The 16,399-nt window shown below is 39.7% G+C and overlaps 1 protein-coding gene across 13 annotated transcripts in view; it reads right to left on the bottom strand.

The window, feature by feature from the left end:
- Positions 1 to 16,399, bottom strand: part of NRXN1 (neurexin 1) — a 1,679,151-nt gene that overhangs the window by 20,910 nt on the left and 1,641,842 nt on the right. For 8 of the 13 annotated variants that reach the window (XM_040430258.1, XM_040430265.1, XM_040430261.1 and 5 more), the window contains one exon: positions 1,400 to 1,490. In XM_040430258.1, coding sequence (XP_040286192.1) covers positions 1,400 to 1,490 — 91 coding nt within the window. The remainder of the gene's footprint in view (positions 1 to 1,399; positions 1,491 to 16,399) is intronic. The other 5 variants (XM_040430259.1, XM_040430266.1, XM_040430263.1 and 2 more) reach the window with 1 other exon arrangement.

The raw sequence follows: 16,399 nt of genomic DNA, 5'->3' as shown, positions 1-16,399 counted from the left end.
TTCGTTTGCGCTTCGTTTGGTGGTAAAACCAAAATTGCGTTATGGATTCCGTTACCATGTACCTTAACGCAATTCTATGGAGGAATGTATAACGGAATGCCTTTAGAGGCATTCCGTTATTCATTCTGTCATAAAAGAAGTCTATGGCCTGCATAACGGATCCATCCCGTTTCCGTTATGCAAGAGAGGACTTAAAAAAACAACCACTCCATTCATACAGATGATCACAGGATTCCTGTTCTCATAATTTGGACTGGCTTGCGTGCTTAGGAGATGCATTTATATCTTTGTAAACCCCTTTAATATTCCACATGGGAAATAAAAAATAATAATTACATTAGATCTTCTTTAGATAGACAAATATATATTTTTTTCACATGAACATTGATCACATGGTGTTATTTATTCTGAAGAACACCGCTCTTAACCCAGACATTGTTCTCCACCGGAGGGTAAGTGTTGGAATAAATGTATTATGATAATCACATTTGATTGCTGTAATTGATTACCTACCATTTAATTGAAGTTGATGCTTAAGCACTTTCGAAATCAGAGATCAGTGAACAGATCCTGCAGGCGCAATGCAATCTACTGCATGAACCAGCAACATTTAATAAGATTTATGATCAAAACTGCCTCGCCTACTTGATTTTTAAGATCCTGGCAAGCTATAACATTTTATAACTTCTCCTTTCATTTAGTTTTATATTTTTCCCTTTTCTAATAGTGTTCTCAAGATATCGTTTGTATATTTGTAACTTTTTATGGCACTTTTAATAGCTTTCTTTATACCCTTGTTAAAAAAAAAGTAACAGAGATATAAATTTGCAGATTGCTAGGAGGATTAAGAAAATTATATGTTTGACTGGAATTGTTCATTTTTATGATATAGTTGATGATGTCTAAATTGGTAATTCATTGAGTAATACAGTTGTAGGTGACATTATTCGTTTGTTCTTTAAATATGCATGTGCCGTATTTAAAAGAACATTGGGGTGGTATGACACAGGGATTAAAATAATATAAAAGAGAATCCATGTGTCAAATATTGGCCCCGAAAAGTATATTTTAACAATCTATGTTATAAAAAAATAAAATATTGAATTAACAGGGCAAGATGAAGAGTAGGTATTAACTACATTTCAGATTCAACCAACTGTATTGCTCTTAAAAGGTTTTTCTTACCAATGACATTCATAGTGCATATTGTCTGACAAGTGGAGGTCTTACCTGTGAGACATCCCACAACAGGGGTCCCGTGACCTTCCACACACTGATGTGGTCACCAGGTATATATTTTATGGACTACTGCATCTAACTTCTATAAATCAGTGTTATCTCTGCATGCTAACAAGTACAGAAAACAGAATAAAGGAAATGAATAAAAAAGATGACTAACCTAACCCACCTGAGCTTGGCTCACATGGATCAATGTCCTCATCATCCTCACTTGGGCATTCAGCAGAGGCAACCAAGAGGTCATCTGAGCTCTGCAAGACAAATGAGACTTATGTAAAAACTTAATATTCTGTTACGCTTAACACCTTGACATCTGGACAAAAAGGGTGACTGTAATACAATGAGCATAAAAAAACATCTGTAGGCTCTAAAAGATGGAAGATACCATTATGCAAATACATTTCATATTTAAGACAAAAATAATTAGACTTTTATGAACATATACTTTATTCATGGACAACTGAGTGTCGCCTTGGGGAGGAAACACAAATATCTTACCAGTGGAACATCAGCAGATTGATTATGGAAGAGAAGGTGGAGGATCATGCGACTGGTAGGCTTGTAGACGTGTAATTTTTTTTTTAAAAAAGCTTTGTCATTGTGTATATGATGTGTAAATTAATTGCACAGTGTAGTAGAGTCAGGGGGTAAGCAAAGAATGGAAGTTGCCTCGGTTTCTTCTTTTTCAGTATTTTTTTTTTATAAAAGCTGGTATCACAGCATTCACTTCAATTGGGCTTAGCTGTGCCTAGGTCATGTGACCGATAAACGCAATGTCACATGGTCCATGCAAAGCTGTAAAAAGGCTGTGATGATATGGCAAGTGCCAGTGCTTCTCAATCAGCTGATAAATGGGGGTCCTGGGTGTCAGACCATCACCAAGCAGATACTGATGACCTATCTAAAGGATAGGTCACCAGTTAAAAAATAATCTCTAAAAAAAACCTTTAAGAGATGCTTCAGTAGATTTGCTTATGTTTACTCATCTCCTTGTATTTAGTTTTATACATGTATCACAAAGCCCAATTCTACCAGTTCAAATGGGATAGATTATCGAAATAATTGAGTGCTAAAATAAACCTATAACATACCCGATACATGACTAAATACAGTGCAAAAAAACTATTAAAGAGAAACATAAAAAAAAAAAAAAACATTAATACCTCCTATTGTCTCTAAGGGTCAGGCAAGAAAAACTAATTAGACTTGCAATTAGAATTTGAGAATGACAATAATGGAGGTAAATGAGTCCACAGGTTACTTATTCATTACTGTAATAATACATATGGTAGAGAAGGAAGCCCTTTATATCAATCGATAGGGTTTATGTCAGTATCAACTTCCCCACACAGTTCAAATATTTTTATGCAGATTTGCGCTGGCATGAAAAGCGTGAAATCCAAGTTCCTCAAACCTGATTCTGGTCTCTTCAGGCTAATGTCACTTCCAATTTAATTAGCGCAAAGAAAAAGGGAATAATTTGCTAGTTATACATGCTAGATTTAATATACCATGGTAACATTGTAGCATGTCGTTTACCTCAGTCTGATGATTGACAATTCTCGGCTGACATCATTTTGAATAGGACAAAGAATTTTTTTGTCAATTTTTTTTAACAGGTAAAATAATTTCCTATTTTCTGTTACAGCGAGGCTTGGAAGAGTGACAAATAGACCTTGCTTTTGAAAACAAGTCATCATTCCGATGATAATACAGCCAGCACCTTCATATTACAAAGGCAATTTCTTATCCTTTTTTTTATCTCCTCAACACTATCTCAATGAAATATACAGTATCCTCTTGAAATCTGCACATTCAAATTTCTGTTATAAATATTCAAGCATTTCATGAGGTTTTTCATGGCCTTCATCATTGAGGAATACATTCGGCGTCTCGGCGCTACTTAGAAGCTTATTTTATTTAATGACACACCGTTACTACATTGTCTTTACGGCATCTTATTAAGGGAGTAACTCAAGGATAGTAAGTCATAGGCAATAACAACAATAACAATAGTATCAGTCAGTTATAAGATGTTGATACTTTGAAAAAGAGAGTTCAGCGTATTCATATCTACTTTTATGTAATGAGTGCTCTACCACTAAAATATGGGGTCATTTTACAGGATAACAACGAGTAGGAAGACAACATTGCCATATAGAATGAATGCAATAAAATGTCAATCAATATTTGGAGACCAACAGAAGAAAAGTCGATTCAGAAGAACTTTTCACATTTAAAATACTTTTGATTCAGGTAGAATTAATTCATACCCAAATAGAAATTCTTGTCCAGTTTGGACCCAAAGGAAATCTATCTCTAAGTGTATATTTTTTTTTTTACAGATTTTGACTCTCTTTTAAAAACTCAATCAAGAGCCACCAAAGTCCTAGAGCTGTTATCCAGAATATTGATCACACATATCCAATACTTTGAGTTATTGATGAAGATATAAATATGGACTCTTTAAGAGAGCAATATAAAAAATATATCAGTACGTATTGCATGTGTTAAATTTGTCATTACACCTACTTGCCAGTTGATACTGCAGGTACTGTATGACACAACAAGACAATAATAGTGTGAGCAAATCAGCTCATCTCGATCAGCTGCCAAATTCACTCACTCAGCTTCATCAGACTAGGCAGAATCAGGTATGAGTGCCTCTATTATGTACTTAGTGCTAACATTTATTCTACTTGGTCGAGATGAAATTGGTATTGAAAATATAATTCTTTATTTTTTCATTTACCCATTAAATAAAAAAAAATAATTCAAGTGTATATTTGGTCTTTAATGCCTCAATCATTAACGCATATATGGTAGGAAAGGGAGTCCTTATGGCTCAGTATTGTGAAGCCATAGACATTCCACTCTATTTTGTCTCCATGTGTCTCAGTATACGACAATAAATACAACACGTCTATGTACAGTAAGAACACCTTTGGAAGACGCCACAATTGATTCTCATGGAGTCAGTAGGAATCCGTGAGAAAGAACCTCTGGGTGCCTCTAAATAAAATTAAAGGGGTGGTCCCATGAAAAAATATTCTATAGTTTTCAAACCAGTACCTGGATCTGAATACTTTTATAATTGCATGCAATTAAAAATTTAACACAGCTGCTGAGTTATACAATAAAATGTATCCCTATAGCTCCATCTGCTGTTTGTTCTTTTTCTAATTTCTATGTCCATCTCATTAAGGTGAACACACATGTTTAGTGCCATTCTTCAGCTACAGCCAGCTGCAGCGGATAGGCTATGCCCCTGAGAAAGGACACACACCCTGTGGTGCTATTTTGAAATGAATGTAGAAGAGCAATAGGGGCAATGAATGCGGAGATTTCTGGATTCATATGAGGTTCAAGGCTGGTTATAGCTTTGTTACAAAGAGGTTGTTATACATTATATGATATCTCATTTTTTAGATGAATCATGGGATAACCCTTTTAACTCAAAGGTACAGTACATTCCCATTATAATTCTTTGCAATATGGCAGTGTGAATGAGTGCTTAGAAGAAGATTTTTTATATTTTTTTTCCATTTAAGGTCTTTTAAAGTAAGGCTACTTTCACACTCGCGTTTTGGACGGATCCGTCATGAATCTACAAAAACGGATCTGTTACAATAACACAAGCGCATGCATCTGTCATGAACGGATCCGTTTGTATTATCTGTAACATGGCCAAGATGGATCCGTCATGAACTCCAATGAAAGTCAATAGGAGACGGATCAGTTTTCTATTGTGCCAGAGAAAACGGATCCGTCCCCATTGACTTACATTGTGTGCCAGGAGGAATCAGTTTAGCTAATTTTCGTCAATCGGACAGCAAAGCGCTGCAAGCAGTGTTTTGGCGTCCGCCTCCAGAGCAGAATGGAGACTGATTGGAGGCAAACTGATGCATTCTGAGCGGATTCTTTTCCATTCAGAATGCATTAGGGCAAAACTGATCCGTTTTGGACCGCTTGTGAGGGCCCAATACGGATCTCATGAACGGAAAACCAAAATGCGAGTGTGAAAGTAGCCTTAGGTGTTTTTTTCCCCCAAAAAATAGTCCTCAAATGTCTCTTCCATTTGTATTCTGTATCTGTTACATCTCAGGCAATGCTTTTAATATGACCTATTTTTAAAGTCATAAAATGGGCCATCAACATCTAATTTAAGTATGATTCAAATAGCAGAGGTAATATAACAATGACTTCTATATTTTCTGCATTTCAGACACATGCATTTCAGACAACAGGTTACTGATATTACAATTCTGTTTAACCTAGACTTTGTCACCCATGCAAGGTAAGGAAAGGGTGTGGTCAAATTATCTGCCATGGCATACATGATGTTGCATAGGACTATGCTTACTGTATATCAGAGAAGAGCAAATCGATGTGTAAAAATCAAAATTTGAATGAAAAAATAATAATAATTGATTCAATAGAATCACAATTTTTTCTGCTTCCTTTGAATAATTTTTTTCCAGCTCGAGAGAGGAAGAGGAGAATTTTTCAGGCAGTTAAAACATTTTTAATTCGGGTAGAATTGAAAAGTACTTGAATTGAATTTCTTAAAGAGGCTCTGTCACCAAGATCAACCCTATTAAACCATACATACTGCCTGGTAGAGCTCATGCTGATTAAAACTGTACCTTTTCTTTTGTCTGTATGTTAAACGGCTGCAGAGAAATCAGCATATTTATTCAAATGCAAATGAGAAATACAAGCACTCAGAGGCGGGGCTGAATATTCTGAGCACTGCTATGGAACACCCCCTGTGCTCTGCACACGCCCCCTCCCCTTGACTGACAAGACTAGACTTCAGGCTGACGGCAGAGCTGTGTCCTGGTTTATACATATCTACATCTGCTCAGGAAGCTGATATACATATTGTTTCTTTATTTACAAGCAGAATGTATTATTTTAAAGACACTGATAATATGTGTTAGCTTCTAAGTATAGAAAAAAGACATGTATTTTTATTATGTAATGCTATAACTTAGATGTTAAGCAACTGGTTTTGTATGTGAAGATCCCAGGTTTGAATCTTAGCAGAGACTTTAATTATTTTTTTTCTTCCACATTTATCCCATAAGAAAAGTCTATATCCTTATAAGGCCTCATGCACACTGTACAGCAGCGGCGGCATGAAGCGCACGGCGTCATAGCAACCAATGACGCCGTGCGCTCCTGCTGTCAGAAGGATTCCCGGCCGGGTTACCACGGACCGCTCTCGGTCGCGGAACACGGCCGTGTGCATGAGGCCTTATATTGAGAATAATGTTTTTTTGAAAGCTAATAAATATTACTGGTTTCTTCATAATAATGTATTGTGTCTATGAATAAAGCAGTAACAGGTTTTAGAAAAAAAAACACTATTATCAATGTAGTAAGGCCTTCTTCTTCTTCTTCTTCTTATTATTATTATTATTATTATTATTATTACATATTATTTATTATAGTATGGCCTTTTAATATGGTTTTAAATAAATAAATAAATAAATACATATACCTCCCCTGGGATGTCTATATTCAAGGCAGATCACTATACCACTAAGCTCTAACATTACCACATAAAGATACATGTTATTTTATGCTTTTTAACTCATAGCATAGGTGTCTTTAAAATCATACATTCTGCCTGTAAATAAAGCAGTAATATGTACAGTACAGACCAAAGGTTTGGACACACCTTCTCATTCAAAGAGTTTTCTTTATTTTCATGACTATGAAGGCATCAAAACTATGAATTAACACATGTGGAATTATATACATAACAAACAATTGTGAAACAATTGAAAATATGTCATATTCTAGGTTCTTCAAAGTAGCCACCTTTTGCTTTGATTACTGCTTTGCACACTCTTGGCATTCTATTGATGAGCTTCAAGAGGTAGTCCGCTGAAATGGTCTTCCAACAGTCTTGAAGGAGTTCCCAGAGATGCTTAGCACTTGTTGGCCCTTTTGCCTTCACTCTGCGGTCCAGCTCACCCCAAACCATCTCGATTGGGTTCAGGTCCGGTGACTGTGGAGGCCAGGTCATCTGGCGCAGCACCCCATCACTCTCCTTCATGGTCAAATAGCCCTTACTTTCAAAGTTTTCCCAATTTTTCGGCTGACTGAATGACCTTCATTTCTTAAAGTAATGGTGGCCACTCATTTTTCTTTACTTAGCTGCTTTTTTCTTGCCATAATACAAATTCTAACAGTCTATTCAGTAGGACTATCAGCTGTGTATCCACCTGACTTCTCCTCAACGTAACTGATGGTCCCAACCCCATTTATAAGGCAAGAAATCCCACTTATTAAACCTGACAGGGCACACCTGTGAAGTGAAAACCATTTCAGGGAACTACCTCTTGAAGCTCATCAAGAGAATGCCAAGAGTGTGCAAAGCAGTAATTAAAGCAAAAGGTGGCTACTTTGAAGAACCTAGAATATGACATATTTTCAGTTGTTTCACACTTGTTTGTTAGGTATATAATTCCACATGTGTTAATTCATAGGTTTAATGCCTTCAGTGTGAATCTACAATTTTCATAGTCATGAAAATAAAGAAAACTCTTTGAATGAGAAGGTGTGTCCAAACTTTTGGTCTGTACTGTATATATCAGCTTTCTGAGCAGATCTCAGTGTGGTGAAGCTGTAGTACAGAGTGTGTATAATACACATATATGCAGTAGATGTGTATAAGCCAGGACACAGCTCTGCCCTCAGCCTGATATCTAGTCCTGTACAGGGGTAGTTAGAGAGCAGTGCTCAGAATATTCAGCCCTGCCTCTTAGCGCTCTAATTGCTCATTTGCATATGAATTAAATTGCAGATTTCTCTGCAGCTGTTTAAATGTACAGACAAAAGAAATGTACGGTTTTAATCAGCATGATCAGCCCTGCCAGCCAGTATGCCTGGTTTAATAGGGTTGATCCTGGTGACAGGTCCGCTTTAAATGATTCAAATTGGACCGAAACAAATTTTTGAATATTACTATATTTATATTCTTTTAGTGACACATACAGGGTTTTTGTAACCTTAAAAATGCATATTCTTGACAATGTAAAAATTCAAAGTACAAACCTAAGTTGCCAAAGTTAAATTACCTTATTAAAATTAACTTTTATTTCAGATATGCTTAAAAATATATAATAATAATTATGTTAATAAATGATAGATAAGAAAGGGGTATTATTGCTTAGGGCAAAGTACTATATTAGTCACATTAGACAAATCAGAAATAGGGAAAAATAGGATTCCAAACCAAACACAAAAGCATAGGGGTACTCAACTCATTATCCTGTATGTGTGGGATCACTCATGATTAGAAGATCAAAGTACTGTACAATAGTTATCCTTCTTATTCCAGATCACTCAAGTTCAATGTGTCTATCTCAAACAGTGATACAAGTTCAATAATCACTGTACAATATTGCGCAAAACCTTAGACCATTTTGATACAAGGATCAGTTCTGTTGACACACCGTACACAGACTACTATATTTACTAATCCTGCCCAGGCTACCATAGACTTTCTCCATGACACAGTAATGAACTGGCAGAATGTATAATTCATGTACCCATCAATTTTTTTTGTTGTTCTTCATTCAAGTGTTACATTAACATAATTAGAAAATATGAAAAATAGGCAGGAGCGAAATTAAAATCCTGCCCTGTCAACAAAAATGAAGAGAAATGCTTTGTTACTCAAGTAAATATGACCCCATTAATGTTATGGAATGTGTCAACCTTCATGTATGATCCCCTAGATGAGTTACATTCCTTGAATATTCATTTTCACAATGATTGCATTTGTTGATTTAGTATTTAGTATATGTAGGCGTATAGTAGATGATGCATTCTGTAATATTGTGAATAGACCATTATGTTCCACTTACAGTATCACTAGCTTAAATTTGCCCATAAACTTTATATAGCTGTCAGCCAAACATGTCGCTGAGCAGAGTGTTCATGTATTCTGAATTAGGAGTGGGAAATAAACCACTGTCAGACACTGGTGGCTGCTTATCTTTCATAAAAACAAAAGGATTGGGAATGTCAAAATTCAGCTGCCCAATCTTTCTTTCCAGAGACACCAGCCTTTGCCATCAGGGGAAAGTTGGGGCATCCAAAATCACATTAGGTGGTTGGACAGTTTGAGAAAATCAGCAGGTTTGGCTGACAATAATCTAATATGTATGGTTCCATTAAAAGGGTATTCCAGTTACAAGTTATCCCCATCCACAGAAAATGGGACAACCATTTGTTCGGTGGGGTTCTACTGCTGGGACCTCCACTGATCATGAGAATGTGGGCCTCATATCCTGTGGAGCCCACCTGAAATGGATGGAGTGGCTAGTCGGAAAAATGTGCCACTACTCCATTTATTTCTATGGGAGTGAAATAGCCGAGTAAAGTGATTATGATCTGTCGATTTCAATCTGAATCAACAGGGTGATCTGATTTGGGTTAAAATAAATTTGACAGTGACAAAAATCAAAAGAGTTCCAATTGTCTTGTAAAGTTGTCAAGGACACTCTGGAGTATAAAAGAACTCTATGCAACTGATTTTAAGCTATTTAACCCCTAGACATCAATAGTCATCTTAAAGTGACAGCTAGTGATGTATGTATTTTAATCAGGGGCCATTTTAATACATCTTAAAGCCTAGAAATTTTTTATTTTAGGCCACAAGAGTACAGGCCACAAAAATTAGACATTCACCTCACAGAAAAGAACAAGTGATTATGTGGCTGGAGGTACATTAGGCAGTCACTGGATAACAATTTTACTGTAGGCCAGTGGAGTACAGGCCCCAAAATTTAGGCATTCACCTGACAAAAAAGAACAATTTATAATGTGGCTGGAGGTATATTAGATGGTCACTGCATAACAATTTTACTGAAGGCCAGTACAGGCCCCAAAAATTAGGCATTCACCTGACAGAAAAGAAGAAGTGATTATGTGGCTGCAGGTACATTAGTGGGTCACTGAATAACAATTTTACTGTAGGCAAGTGGAATATAGGCCCCAAAAATTAGGCATTCACCTAACAGAATAGAACAAGTGATTATGTGGCTGGAGGTATATTGGATGGCCACTAGATAACAATTTTAAAGTAGTCCAGTACAGGCCCCAAAAATCAGGCATTCACCTTACAGAAAAAAACAAATGATTATGTGGCTGGAGGTACATTAGGCAGTCACTGTATAACAATTTTACTGTAGGCCAGTGGAGTACAGGCCCCATAAATTAGGGATTCACCGGACAGAAAAGAACAAGTGATTATGTGGCTGGAGGTACATTAGGCAGTTACTGAATAACAATTTTACTGTAGGACAGTTTAGTATAGGCCCCAAAAATTTGACATTCACCTGACAGAAAAGGCATTTTATGCCACTGTATATACATAAGACAAGGACGATTCTTTGTTCTGGGTTGTGGCGGATATGTGTGGGCTGGCATGAGAAAATTCAATTACACGTGGTCATCACAGATGTTGAATTCCTTAGAGAGCCATGCCTCATTCATTTTTAGAAATGTGAGGTAGTCCACACTTTCGTGAGCTAGGAGAGTGCGCTTATCTGTCAAGATTCCCCCTGCTGCGCTGAACGTCCTTTTGGACAGGATACTCCGAGAGGGGCAAGCCAAGAGTTCCATGGCAAATTGTGCCAGCTCAGTATTTTGTGGAAGCAGATGTAACGCAGGCCTCAATCAATATTTTGTGGAAGCAGGTATATCAATCCCCTTAATCAGTATTTTGTGGAAGCAGATGTATTGCAGGCCTCAATCAAAATTTGGTTGAAGCAAGCATATCAATTCCCTTTATCAATATTTTGTTGAAGCAGGTATTTTGCAGGCCTCAATCAGTATTTGGTGGAAGCAGGTATATCAAACCCCTTAATCAGTATTTTATGGAAGCAGGTGTATCGTAGGCCTCAATCAATATTTGCTGGAAGCAGGTATATCAATCCCATTTATCAGTATTTTGTGGAAGCAGGAATATCAATCCCCTTAACCAATATTTTGTGGAAGCAGGTGTATTGCAGGCCTCATACAGTATTTGGTGGAAGCAGTTATATCAAACCTCTTAATCAGTATTTTGTGGAAGCAGGTATATTGAACCCCTTAATAAATATTTGGTGGAAGCAGGTATATCGCAGGCCTCAATCAATATTTGGTGGAAGCAGGTATATCAATCCCCTTATCAGTATTTTGTGGAAGCAGGTGTATCGCAGGCCTCAATCAATATTTCGTTGTAACAGGTATATTGCACCCCTCAATCAGTATTTTGCGGAAGCAGGTGTATTGTAGGCCTCAATCAGTATTTGGTGGAAGCCATTATATCAAACCCATATCAGTATTTTGTGGAAGCAGGTGTATCGCAGGCCTCAATCAATATTTGGTGGAAGTATGTATATCAATCCCCTTAATCAGTATTTTGTGGGAGAAGATATATAGAACCCCTCAATCAATATTTGTTGGAAGCATGTATATCGCACCCCTCAATCAGTATTTTGTAGAAGCAGATATATCAAACCCCTTAATCCGTATTTTGTGAAAGAAGGTATATTGCACCCCTCAATCAGTATTTTGTGGAAACAGGTATATAGAACCCCTTAATCAATATTTTGTGGAAGCAGGTATATCACACCCCTCAATCAGTATTTTGTGGAAGCAGGTATATAAAACCCCCCTTAATCAGTATTTTTTTAAAGCAGGTATCTCGCACCCCTCAATCTGTATTCTGTGGAAGCAGGTATATAGAACCCCATAATCAATATTTGGTGGAAGCAGGTATATCGCACCCCTCAATCAGTATATTGTTGAAGCAGGTATATTGCACCCCTCAATCAGTATATTGTTGAAGCAGGTATATCGCAGGTATTAATCAATATTTGGTGGAAGCCGGTATATAGCATCCCTCAATCAGTATTTTGTGGAAGCAGGTATATTGCACCCCTCAATCCGTTTTTTGGGGTGCAACAGGTATATCACGCCCGCTGCAAATAGTTGTTTCAATAGTGCTTGTCCTTATATATACCTCCAGTATCTCAGCAGAACCGAACACAACTGCTGCTCAGTAGAAATACACTATATACTTTCTATGTTAGAAAGTATATTATAGGTATATCTCCCCCCTCAATCAGTTTTTTTGGGGCCATAGGTATATCACACAAGTTGCAATTAGTTATTCCAATAGCGTTTGTCCCTCTATATATCTGCGGTATCGCATCAGAACCGCACACAACTGCTGCACAATACAAATGCACTATAATATACTTTCTATGTTAGAAAGTATATTATAAGTATATCACACCCCTCAGTATATCACACCTATCGATAACACACCTATACAAGTCCTTAAAAGAACTTTTGTGGCCCTATTAGCTAGCGTTTGGTGTCTCTAACAGTATGTTCCTGCTCCACAAAGCAACCTCTCTCTACACTGGCAATACACAGAATGTAAAATGGCATCCAGATCGGGTTCTGTTATAGGGTAGGGGTGTGTCCATGTGCTGAAATTTCTCAATTGGCTGTCCTGTCCCACCTGATGGATGTGTCATGGGTCAAAGTTTGGCGCAATGCAAAAGAATATGGTGCATATGAACATCACCATAGGTTTGCATGTTCGGCGAATCGCGAACGCGCAAAGTTTGCTGCAAAATGACTGCCGGGCGAACTGCAAGGCCATCTCTAGTGAGAGTCACATATATGGCTATAGGTTAAATGCATAGCTGTTGGTGGTATTAACCACTTACCGTCACACTAACGCCGAAAGGCGTCATCTCTGCGGCGCTCCCAGGTCACACTAACGCCGATTGGCGTCATCTCGCGTGAGCCGAGATTTCCTTTGAACGCGCGCACACAGGCGCGCGCGTTCACAGGAACGCATAGTGCACAAGTTCTTCTACAGCCTGCCGGCCGCGATCATTGGCTGGCAGGCTGTAGATTTTTGAATCGACGAATGAAATGGTTATGTCAGACGCTATTTTCAAAATAGCGTCTGATATAACTGCTGCCTGGTCCTCTGGTGGTCCCTTTCGCTTGGATCGACCACCAGAGGACACAGGCAGCTCAGTAAGTAGCACCAAACACCACACTACACATTTACACATTACCCTGTCATTTATTAACCCCTTATTTAGCACCTGATCACCCATATTAGACTCCCTGATCACCCCCTTGTCCACCCCCCTGTCACTGATCACCCCCCCTGTAAGGGTCCCTCATCCCTGCCAGTTAGTTAGCTACTTGCTAGGTAGTTTAGCGCCCAGCCCACCGCACCGCAGTCACTTTTTAGTCGCTGATTAGCGTCATCGCTGTCGCTAATCAGCACTAGTACTATATAGTATCTGTGTGTGATCAATACTGATCGCAATCAGATCTATATAAGTACATTAGGGTCACCTTAGGCTCTACAAAACGCAGTGTTCGCCCGATCAGGCCTGATCTTTTGCGCACACTTGCGTTCAGTCCGCTCCACCGCAGTGACAGAATTTTTTTTTTCTGATCACTGCAAAAACACGGTAAAATCGCTGCGCCGCTATAAAGATCACTTTTGAGCTTTTTGGATCTTTATTAGCGGTCGCAGCTTTACTTCGCAAGCACTCCTTTTTGCTAGGTAGGTTTGCTCTTTTTCCTGGGTAGTCTCAGAGGAATACCCCCTAAATTTAGTGAATCCAAAATGTCAAACAAGGGGTATTCCGCTGAAGAGGCCTACAGGATTCTGGCCCTGATGGATGAAAGCGATGGGGACGCCTCACCCGCTTAATCCAGTGGTTCAGAATATGAACCTGTAGACAGCAGTGGCACTCTAACCGCTAGTGAGGATGACGAGGTAGAGGTCCCTACTACGGCCAGACGTACCCGATCCCATGTCAGGGTTCTGCCTACCCTGCATGATGACCCTCATTTGCAGCAGAGTGGTGCTAGCGCTGATCTTGTTTATGGTGCGGCATACACCAGCAGCGCAGCACACCCTGGACCTTCTACCAGCACTGCCGTATTCCCTGGTGAAGTGGCGAGCACCAGAAGGGCAGTTCCAGCTGGTACGGTGGCACGTGCAGTAACTCCCCTGTCGCAGCCACCGCGTTCACAGGCCCGTAGAACCCCTAGTCTCCCAGAGGTGCTGGCAAATCCCAATTGGCACTCCCCTGCTTCCGCCGCACCCGTATTGCCCCCTTTCACCACCCTGTCTGGATTTCGCGTGGAGACGGCTCATTTAGGATCGGCCCTTCAGTTTTTTGAGCTGTTCTTCACCGCGGATCTCTATGACCTAGTTGCGGCAGAAACCAACCGCTACGCCACACAGTTTATTACCGCCAATCCGGAAAGCTTCTATGCCCAGCCTTACCGGTGGAAACCAGTCACAGTTTCAGAGTTTAAATTTTTTTTGGGCCTTATCCTCAGCATGGGTCTAACTAAAAAAAATGTATTGCGGTCATATTGGTCTAAAGACCCAATACATTACATGCCCATGTTCTCTGCTGCAATGTCTAGGGCACGTTTTGAGGTCATAATGTGCTTTATGCATTTTACGGACAATAGCACCTGTCATCCAAGAGGCCACCTTGCTTATGACCGGCTCCACAAAATTCGGCCCCTCATAGACCATTTGTCATCCAGATTTGCAGATGCGTATACCCCTAATCAAAACATCTGCATAGACGAGTCCCTAGTACATTTTACCGGGCGCCTTGGCATAAAACAGTACATCCCCAGCAAGCGCGCCCGTTATGGGGTCAAACTGTATAAGCTCTGTGAAAGGGCCACAGGCTATACATATCGTTTTAGGGTCTATGAGGGAAAAGACTCAAAACTGGAGCCGGTCGGATGTCCTGACTACCTGGGGAGCAGTGGCAAGATTGTCTGGGACTTGGTGTCACCCTTACTCCACAAGGGGTACCACTTATATGTGGACAATTTTTACTCAAGCGTGGCCCTCTTTCGGCACTTACATCTAGTCGGAATTCAATGCTGTGGCACCGCGCGACCTAGTCGCCGGGGCTTCCCCCAACGACTCGTTAGTACCCGACTTGCACGGGGGGAGAGGGCTGCCTTGTGTGACCAAGAACTGCTCGCGGTGAAGTGGAGGGACAAGAGGGACGTTTACCTTCTGTCCACCATTCACGCAGACACGACTGTCCAAATTGAACGGGCAACTGGAGTCATTGTGAAACCCCTCTCTGTCCATGACTATAACCTTCACATGGGAGGGGTGGACTTCAATGACCAGATGTTGGCTCCCTATTTAGTTTCCCGACACACCAGACGCTGGTATAAAAAGGTGTCTGTATATTTAATTCAATTGGCGATGTATAATAGTTTTGTTCTCTACAGTAAGGCTGGGAGAACAGGATCCTTCCTAAAATTCCAGGAAGAGATCATTTCGGAACTCCTGTATCCAGGAGGGTCCGTGCCCCAAGGCCCTGATGTAGTAAGCCGGCTACATGGCAGACACTTCCCGTCTGTCTATCCTGGTACCCCAACTCAACGTTCCCCAAGAAAAAGATGTCGTGTCTGCAGCAGGGCTGGAATAAGGCGTGACACCAACGTTTTTTGTCCTGACTGTCCTGACCAGCCTGCCCTATGCATAGGGGAGTGTTTCCGCAAGTTCCACACTCAGGTACACTATTAGTGTAGGGATCGCGTGACACAGGACAGGCACACAGGGCTATTAGGGCCCTTTCACACAGAGCTGCTACAAACCTCTCCTTTCACCTGGGACAAAGTGCATAATGTACTTCGCCACATCTCTGGTCGATTTGCGCTTTGCACATTGTCCCATAAGGAAGGAGAGGTTTGTCCTATAAAGGTAAAAAAAAAAAAATCACCGGTAAGCAAAAAAGTTATTGTTTTGTTTCAAAAGTTTATAAAAGTTAATGTTAATAAATTTATTGCGTTGCGGCCTGTTTTTTTTTTTTTTTTTTTTTTTTTACCTTCTAGGTGGACCAAGCGATCGACTAGCTGCAGCACTGATGTGCATTCTGACAGAAGCATTGCGCTGCTGTCAGATTACACACAAGTCGGTGTATGCGGCGCTGCAAGACGAGATTTCTCCTCTGCAGTAAAAGATACGTTTGCCGAGGCATATGAGCTGAGGAGGCGGCGGTGTTCATATACTTTGGCAAACACTTTGTATATATAAAAAAAATTAAAAAATCCCGGCAAT

Source organism: Bufo bufo, chromosome 4 (assembly GCF_905171765.1).
Source record: "Bufo bufo chromosome 4, aBufBuf1.1, whole genome shotgun sequence".
NCBI classification, from domain to species: domain Eukaryota; kingdom Metazoa; phylum Chordata; class Amphibia; order Anura; family Bufonidae; genus Bufo; species Bufo bufo.
Note: the sequence above shows the minus strand (reverse complement) of the source record. Positions and strands in the feature narration are given on the sequence as shown.